At 46.7% G+C, this 9,279-nt stretch overlaps 1 protein-coding gene across 3 annotated transcripts; it reads right to left on the bottom strand.

Annotated features, from left to right (window-relative positions):
* Positions 1–1,866: 1,866 nt before the first annotated feature.
* LRATD2 (LRAT domain containing 2) lies at positions 1,867–8,968 on the bottom strand. 3 transcript variants are annotated; one of them, XM_050892500.1, is made up of 2 exons: positions 8,931–8,968; positions 1,867–8,090 (listed from the first exon to the last, which is right to left on the bottom strand). In XM_050892500.1, exon 2 carries the CDS (start codon positions 8,083–8,085, stop codon positions 7,189–7,191), a length of 897 nt encoding a protein of 298 aa, XP_050748457.1. In that variant the 5' UTR covers positions 8,086–8,090; positions 8,931–8,968; the 3' UTR covers positions 1,867–7,188. The 3 variants fall into 3 exon arrangements, with proteins under 3 accessions (XP_050748457.1, XP_050748454.1, XP_050748455.1); XM_050892497.1 differs by lacking the exon at positions 8,931–8,968 and adding an exon at positions 8,585–8,687; XM_050892498.1 differs by lacking the exon at positions 8,931–8,968 and adding an exon at positions 8,585–8,687 and having other exon boundaries at positions 1,867–8,087.
* Positions 8,969–9,279: the final 311 nt, after the last annotated feature.

Below are 9,279 nucleotides of genomic sequence, written 5' to 3'. Positions count from 1 at the left end.
TCCTGGCTAACAGGAACTGCCTCCTGCCACAGCGCAGAGCTCTTAGGAAGAAAGTACAAGGCAACCACTCTTGCAAATTAAAACTTGGGCTGCCTTCCTTTATAAAGACAAAGGAGGTGTTAGTAGTGGGTAGCCTTCCTTTATACAGTATCCTAGAGATCTGAGCAGAGTTTCAGGGTGGAGGAAGACTGAAAATTGATTTCCTCTTTTGCCTGGGGATGCGGGGATTCAACCTTCCTATCACTTCTAGATTTTTGTGGGGTGAGGACTTTCACGAGTGCTCTGCTGGAAGCGATCCACAGTGCAGAAAAGAGGGAACTGAAGAGAAAACCTCTCTGCACAAGTCCAGTGGCTCAGAGCAGCCAGCGAGGAGTGCACAGACCTCATCACAGTCCACGTCCCTGTATATGCATTTTACATTAACCTATTTCTAGCTCGGGTGTGTTCTGAAATAAAAGGGCAGTGCGAATGTCCTTTTTAAGAAGCTCCTCTGGCATCTGAGATCACATACATTCTGGGAGCAGCCACTGGGATGTGAGGCAGGATCCTGCTTCCTGGATCTCCCTCCTTATGGGCACAGGCTGTGAGAGAAGTCATGAGCTGCTTTACTTTATGTACTTGGAGAAACTCCAAAGGCCTAGAACCTCAAGATTCTGGAAACGTGATGGTAAATAAATAAAGAAGAAAAAAAAAAATAATCAAGCTTCAGAGTTTAGTGGCCTCCAGTGCTAGGTGGCAACTGAGCAGGGATTTTCAGGTATTGATTCAGTCACCCAACTTACATTTTTGGTTCTTCATGTTCTTTTTCAGATCTAGTATCAGACACCTGAAAATTCAGGCACTCTTGCAGTCACATAGGGCACAGCTGGGTGCCTCATACATCGTGTTCAAAGTCTCCTAATCCATGCCAGAGCTAGAAATTAAATGTTATGGTGGAATCCCACCTGCGGCCCTGAGCCTTAAAAGCTGCTGTCTCTGTTACAAGAATTTGTCTCACTCTGTCACACCTGTGAGAAGGCTGTCAAGGACAGCTGCAACCCACAGAAGAGCTAAGATCTCCACCGGTACTTTTGGCCGAAGTCTCATCTTGTTACAGCTAAATTTCCTCAGGATGGTTTCACTCAAAGTATTCTTGCTTGAGCTGACTCGGTGCTTTTGTGTGAGATTCAAATAGCTCTTTCTGGTCAGGATCTCAGGGAGAAGTACAGTTTGTTTGTTGTATCATTGTTTTTGTCATCGTGGACGTGCACGCGGTAGAAAGCTTTGATGAATTAAGAACCATTACCCTAGGTATGTAACATCTTACTGAAGGTGATGAGGATCGTTCATTGTAGTAAGAAATGGCCCTGCACCTGGTGTGGCTAGAATATAGATCCCACTCCATCCCTGGAGCTTCCATGAGACAAAACATCACACAAACTGAACAGTTGTACAGATTTTCCAAAAAATCCCCGTGAGTTCTGATGTTCTCTCGTTTCTCCCTCTCGCAGACGCTACGTCTGTTCCTTTAGCAGTTGCTGGCAGACAAGGCAAGCCCGGGTGCCAACTAATACTATATGATCTTCTGCTGAATTCATTTTCCACTTTTAAAATTAAATTATGGGCCAGATCCTCATCAGATTTAATATAGCTATTGCCTATTAAGCAGCTGATGGTCTGGCCTTGTACAGAGATTATTCTTCCTCTCTCTTTGGAGCAAGAACACAACCAAAGAGTTAGATTTTGATCTGACATGCAAAGTTAGTGAAATCATTGATTGTTTTGTGTCTGATGCATCCATCATGAGAAATCATTAGTTTTCCAAAAAGCTGGGGAAAAACACGCCATTAAAAAAAACAAAGAAGAGAAAGAAAGGTTGTAAAAGATACTATAAATCTTTTATTCCTTTTTAGTTACTATGCAATGCCCTTCATTTTGAAGGAAATGGTACAATCAATGATCTGTACTTCTTTCTCAGGAAAAGAAGATATTTGCACTAACAATTCAACATTTACTGACAAAAGACAGCTTACAGAAAATGCTCATGGTGGAAAAAAATCATATTTTGTGATTACACTTGTTGCTGTGGGTGATTCCATGAAGCGTTACAATGTCAGGAATTTCAAGTGTGCATTTAAAGAAAGCTTCTAATTCAATATTAATGCAAAAGAACCATCTAAACCACTGGTGTTTGAAGTCACCCTGGTTTCTTCCTATCCACAGTTAAAAAAAAAACCTAATCTGAAAGTCTAAGCCCATTATACAATACACCTGGCCTTATCACTGCACATTGATTTGTAAGAGTAGTCAACACATACTCAATTAACAGTAGATTTCTTACAAATAGAAACTGCTGTTGGAAACAATCCTACCTCTACTTAGTTACTAGTCTCTGATCCGTTATATAAAATTAAAATTTTGCTTTCAAAAAAATATTTGTTCCTACATGGCTGTTAGAATTATGGTTGGTGCTGTTAATTGTCAGAAAAGCACAGGTGGGAAACCACTCAACAACACACTTCACACACCCAAGGACAGACCTTTGGTAAAATGTAACCAAAGGAGAAGAGAAAAAGAAAACCACCATTACATTCAAAAGCTGAAATATATTCATCACATTAATATTACCTATTTTAGTACTGAGAGTGGAATATTGAATTTAAATGAAAAAAACTTAAGAAGTTTGCCTAGGGTTTCATTTATACAAAACAATTGAAAGTTTACTTCTCTAGTCTAGGGCCCTTCAGTCTGAAGAATATATTTTTCCAAGTAAGAAAATATAGGTTTTGAATTAGCTTTTGGGTATTTTCCCTGCCTACCCTACAACTGCCTACCACATTGGCCAGGTGAGCTCTAGAGAGTTGCTGTAATCAATACTTTGCATTCACACAGAATCAGAGATAACCTGAAATAGTCTTCAGCTTATGTCCTTGTTCACTGCCATGGCAGGTGAATGTCTAAATTGTGTTTTTAAAATTACTCCATCAAGGGATAATTGTAGGTTTTACTATAAAGCCTTTTCCAAGACATTATTTGCATCAAACACACCAATACTCTGGGGAAATAAGACTGCTCATCTACATTTCCTAGCTGGAGCTACATTTACACATCTGGGGCTCAGTCTTGCCAGCCTTAACATGTGCATAATGATATTCACAGCAGTCATCCTATCAGTAGCAGTAGGTATGCCCAAATGAGTAAATTCATATAGATGATTAAGTGTTTGCACAATCAAAGGGCTTTCAAAACAAATGATATTAACTTTAAATGTTTAAAACGCGAGGGAAAGTTCAAGCACGACAAGACAGACAAAGATACCAGAGAACAGTCTGCAGCACGATCATCAGCTTAGTTTACAACTGCTGTGTAATACACCTCTCTCACTGAATCAGTGCAGCTCCCAGATTTCCAGGGGGAAACTGAGGCCAAAGTTTGGGCTGGATTCCACAAGCCTTGTTTAGACAAGAGGCCCTTTGAGAAACAGCTTTCACAGCACTACTTGTTCTCCCCCAGTCATTATGCAACCTCAGATCCTCCACGCTTCCACCAGAGACCTCAGATTGAAATTCCAGGCCCTTATTCACAATGAAATGTAAATATACGCTTAACTTCAAGCACATGAATAGTCTTACTGATTTTTCAAGTGGCTCAAGGTAGGGTCTACTCACAACTTCAAACTTCGGTATAGGCTTAGGACCTTTGCTGAACCAGCAGTTCTGCAGAAGGATCACACTTGAATTTCTATATGTCAAAGAAGCTGCAGAGAAAAGCACTTTTATCTATTCTTTTCCCCCCTCTTTTGTGATCTACACAAGAGTCTTGAATAGTCACATACACAAAAAAGTCTGTTTTCCTGGGAGATCTTTTTCTTTAAAATCAAGCTCTAGAAATCCCATTCTAGTCTGCAGACAGTAACTGAGTGAAGTACAGCAAAGAGAAGAAACTAAACACTTGTGATGTGCTTCTACAGCAATTCCTGTTCTCACATCCAGCTCATTAATGGGTCCATGGCTTTAAAACCAGACTGCTTAGAAATGTTTGCAGTGGTGTTTAGTAGCACCTATTAAATAACACTGCCTAATCAACAGGTAGGAAAAAATGACCCGCCTGTTAAAGATTCAACAGTTGCATCTTTATCTGCTGGAATAAGAAATCCCTGTACAGAGGTAGCCCTCTTCCAGACTAAATAAAAAAATTCCAGGCTTCCCCTGCTCTTCTACTTTTACACATAATGGAATGCCAGGAGACAGAATAAATCCCCAAACATAGCTTGCAGAGAAATTTAAAGATTCCAAATATCTATGTTTTAAATACTGAACACCTGTATCCCAGGTGTCAGAGGAGCATACAGGTTTTATAACACAGCAGAATGCATGCCAGACTTTGCTTTGCTGTGAGGCAAGCTCCCCCCTCCACTCTCCACCCTAGCAAGGCACTGCAAGCTCTGGGATTCTTTGCTAAGGCCCTATGCCTGTGTGGGAATTTATCCCAAAAGGCATGACCGGTACAGAGAAGCACCAAGATCAGCACAAGACACGATTTCAGTTGGTCAAAGAAGCTTTGCTCTCCATTCCCAAGCAGATTTGGTCCTTTTTTTTTATTAGAAAAAAAAAGTGAAAAGAAAGAACAGAAAACAAAGCCAGACTATGCAGAGTATCTCAGAAGGAGAGAAATGGCTAAGTGACATAGCTCTGATGTTTCAGACACAAGGGAAAAATATTTTCACAACTAGTTTACTGTTTAGTACCCTGTAGATACATAGTATTTGACATTTATAGCAGTTTCTATACTTTATGACCTAGAATATACTTTAGATCGCTAATGAAAAATAAACCCATTCAGAGGACTGGAAAATAATGTGCATAACAACTTACTTTCAAATGCAAGGTTATGAAGGGATTTTTTTTTAACTTTCAAAAATATCTGTAAGAAAATATTATTTTACAGACCTATGTTACACAGTGAAATAAACTTTGTTATGTACAAGGTTTCAGTACGAAAGAAACCACAGCCAGACATTTACTCATGGTCTAGATAATCTCAATTGTCTTGTATCAGTCAGTACAACTGAGAGACTCTCCTTCACTCTTTTTCGGACTATTTCAGTGATCATTTCAGCTTTTAGTAGTTACTAGTAGTTGTATAAAACCTGTGTGCAGACATCCACATATTAACCCTATAACAGTTAGATATGGGTAGTTATGCTCTCAAAGCAAGGTTGCACCTCTGCTTGACAACCACAGTAACTTGAGTACAACTCAATTGCATATTGGAGAAAAAAACCCACTTAGTGCAGACACCTGAGCTATAGCATTCTAAGGGAGCTTGGTGGTGGTGTTAAACTCTCCTTTGGATTTGGGTATTTCACAGCCCAAAATGAGAGCATGGGAGTCATTAAGGAAACAGTATATGGTGTATTTGCATAACTTTAAAAATTATTTTTCCTCCTGAAGTGAGGATGAAGTAGTCTTTCACAGCTTTTTCCTAGCTTGTATATTTTAGGCAGAAAACACACCACTATCTATTTGGATCACATGGGCAAAGGTGCTTTATATAGCCTTAACTAATCAAAAGCTGGTATCTACCTATTCTTAAATGACAAACTTTGCTCCCATCTCAGGGGTGGAAAGGACGCAGAGTACTTTGCTATTCGTGGTATAACTGTAAACAACTGCAGGGAAGACTGTATTAACTATGCTTCAAGTTTACATCACACTGTTAGTTTCCATTATTTAAATGAACTCAAGCTTATCTTGAAGTTCACCTCATCACTATTGTGCTTTAAGGGGAAGGAATTTTGCATTAGAAACTGCCTCCAAATCAGTGTTTGCTCACACACTTCAGATCCCGGGACAAAGATCTGACAGTGCTGCCCGTGTGGGAGACCAGTTCAACAGTTGAAAACAAGTTCAGGGAATATTCAAGGCAGGCAGCACTGCACTCCCCCTCCTCTCCTGTTTAATGAGGGACTTGCACAACAACTTTGGAGGCATGTCCTCGCCTTTTCTCTAATGCTATAGCTCAGCTGTATACTATAAAAATTAGCAAAAAAAAGGAAACATGAAATCCCTAATGAAGAGGAAATTGCTTTGCAGTAAGGAAGGAAAAAAGGAACACCCAAACCCCCCTGCCTGCGATGCCTTCCAGTCTGCTCCCTCCCATCACTTCCCTTCACAGCCGTGTTTACTGTGGTGCAGAACATGTGACACGCTCACAGCCAGGAGCACCCAGCCAAGAAGCCACCCTCTCGAGGGACAGCTTACTCAAGACGTACTCTTGCACATGAACAACCTGCTTCTACTGCCTTGATGTGTACCACAGATGTAATCGGGAGCTCTGCCATTTGCTTTAGGGGAAGCCAGGCAGCCTGTAACAAGCACTGGCATAGCTCAGTATCTGCCTGTAAGAGTCCCAGCACACACCAATGTGCAGACTCCTTAATCAGGGTTGCAAACTTCCTCCTCCTCTGGGACTGGTCAGCAATAAATACATCTTCCATCCTCAAAGCCACACACTGATAGCAAAGGAGGAGCTCCGCCAGCCCATCTGTAAGTTCCTATCAATTAAGAAGGCACCAGGCACATCAAACCCATTTCATTAAAATTAGTGGAGGTTTCTCCCTTACAGCTTCTGGGGAGCTGGCTACCAATCCATGAAGCCTTGCTCCAGGCAAGCTAGCAGCTTGTTGCAATACCAACAGGAGCCACAACTGAAGAGAAACAGGGGAAGAGAAAGGAAAACAATATCCTCATGCTTCTCAGCTACCAAACTAATCATGCGCTCAGAGCTACATGGCCACGTCCTGAAAGTTGTTGGCTCCTTCTTAATAGCATTAAATACTCTTAACTTCTGCTGATAAGTAGATGTCAAAGGCATTTAGCATCTTGTAGGGTCAGGCCTACTGGCAGATGGTTGAGGAAAACGCTATGCACGAAGAGGGCAGAGAGGAAGGGAAAGAGGTGGGAGTGGAGAGGGGTAGAATTGCCCTGAGTTTTATCCTCTACAAATAAGTCAGTGGTTTTATCATCAAGCACTGAAGGAGTTAAGCACTAAAGCACAGACACTTAATCAGCTTTCCCCCTTCCTTTCACATGTGATTGGAATGAAGCTGCACCGAAGCGGCCCAAAGGGCTTATAACAGCTCAATTTCGCAGCCTTCAGTTTTAATCCCCATCACCCAGGCTAAGCAGCATGGTGGTGCTGAGGCTGCTATTCCACAGCAGTCCGAGCACCTGGATGACGATGGTCTTCCTCCTCCTCTTCCTCCTCCTCTGCAGCCTGCAGGTGGCTGGAGAGTTCCTGGATCACAGCAGCCCTACCAATCTGGTCATTTCTCCTCTTCTCCATAATCAGATCCTCCAGGCTCTGAAACTCCAGCGTGTGGCTGCGCTTGTCACCCAGCCGGATCTGCAATCGGTAGGGCTGCTTGCCTATGCGCAACTCCCCGCCGATTTTAAACTCCCGCTTGCCGTACCGGCACCAGGCAGCGAAACACTCAGAGTTTCTCCAGCTCAAGTCCCGGTCCTTGCAACCCACCTGCTCCAGGGCGTTGCGCACCACCACAGCCGGGCTGAGGGGTTTGTAGCGGTACAGCTGGTTGGCAATGCGGCCCCGTCTGCCCTGGCTGGCATCGGTGAGGAAGCTGTTCACCACCTCCAGCCTATGCAGGTGCACAACTTGAAAATCCCCGACGTAGACCACCCAGTGCGGATACTGGGCCTGGCACACAAACTCCACCAGGTCACCCGGTTTGCACCTATTCAGCAGGTTCTCTGGGGTGTAAGTGCTCAGATGCCCCCCACCGCCTTCATCACCCTCCTCCGGCAGCATGTCCTCCTCAGAAAAGCTCTTCTGGTATATACACTCGTCCCGGTAATAGACCGAGCACTCCACCTCATGCAGCTGGGGATCGTAGGGCTGCAGGACAGGGTGCTCACCCCCCAGGTCATGCACCGAATCCTGCTGCTGCTCCAACTCATCATCATCATTCGAAAAGATGTAGGAGACCCCGATCCTGGGACCTTCATCTCTGTCCATACCTGTCGGGTCAGCCGTGGGAACTTCCTTGTAGTTCAGATGGGTCAGCTTCTCCACCTGGTTCCCCATGCCTGCTGCAACGACAGACACACAGCGGGGCTATGAAGGCAGGCATGGGGTGAGCGGCTTCCAGAGAAGCAGCGGGGTGGCAGAGCACAGCTCCCCCCTCCACACGCACCCCACCGCTCCCCGCTGCAACACAGCCCTTGCGAGAGCCCCCGGGGGCTGCAAGAGCCCCTCCAGGAGGGGCAGCGGTGGCCGCAGGGGGGTGCGGACCCCCCACCTGCACGGAGGAAGGCGAGGCAGCACCGCCACCTGTTAGGAGGCAGCGAGGAGGAGGAGGAAGGCGCAGGAGCCACCGGGGGAGCGGGCAGGCACCGAGCCACCTGTTAGAGGGGGGGCTGCAAACGCCGGGGGAGGTCTGGAGGTCCGAGTCGGGGACGGCCGAGTTGCGCCCCCCGAGAGCCGCACAGGCGCGCACCTGCCCGCCGCCGAGCCGAGCCGGGCTGCCGGCCAGGTGCGCCTCCCTCCCGCGCCCTCCCCCGGCACCGGGCGGCTGCAAACTTACCCGGCGGGGAAGGCTGCGCGGCGCCGGGAGCGGCTCTAGGGCGAGCGGGCGGCGGCGCGGCTGCTGGGGGTGGGCGCGCAGCGCGGCTGGATCATGGCCCCGGCCCGGCGCGGCTCCGCGCTCCCTGCGCAGCAGCAGCGCCCGTGCGCCGCGCTGCCGGCACTGGGGCTGTGCAACAAGCGCCGGAGAGGCACGGCGAAGGGGAGGGAGGCTGGATCCGGCTGCGGACGCCCCGGCGAGGGCTCAGCCCCCAGCATTTAAAGAGGCAGCTCTTTTTTTTTTTTTTTTTTTCCCCCTTCTCCCCCCCCCCCCTTCTTCTTCTCCCTCCCTCCCCTCCTCCCCGCACCTTTTTCCCTCTCCTCTCCTACATGCCAAGCGCTTTGCTCCCCGCCGAGGCTGATTTGCAAGCGGAGGTCGGGCGGCAGGGCTCTCGGCGCCGCGGCTGCAAAGCTCTTCGCGGCGCTTGGCAGCGGGAGCGGGTGTGCAACACGCTCACACACAAACTCGCACGCACACGCTCACACGCGGCCCCTTTAAGGGAACGGTGCCATAAGGCAGCCCAGCCCGCCAGTTTGGTGAGGGGGGGAAGTAATTGGGAGCCGGAGTTTGCCCGGGACAGCACCGAGGGGCGATGCGATGCAAAGCAAAGCCAAGCCTCGGTGCGGGGCCGTGGGAATCGCCCCACTGCACTCCCC

The sequence above is a fragment of the Gymnogyps californianus genome, chromosome 2 (assembly GCF_018139145.2).
Source record: "Gymnogyps californianus isolate 813 chromosome 2, ASM1813914v2, whole genome shotgun sequence".
Taxonomy (NCBI): domain Eukaryota; kingdom Metazoa; phylum Chordata; class Aves; order Accipitriformes; family Cathartidae; genus Gymnogyps; species Gymnogyps californianus.
Note: the sequence above shows the minus strand (reverse complement) of the source record. Positions and strands in the feature narration are given on the sequence as shown.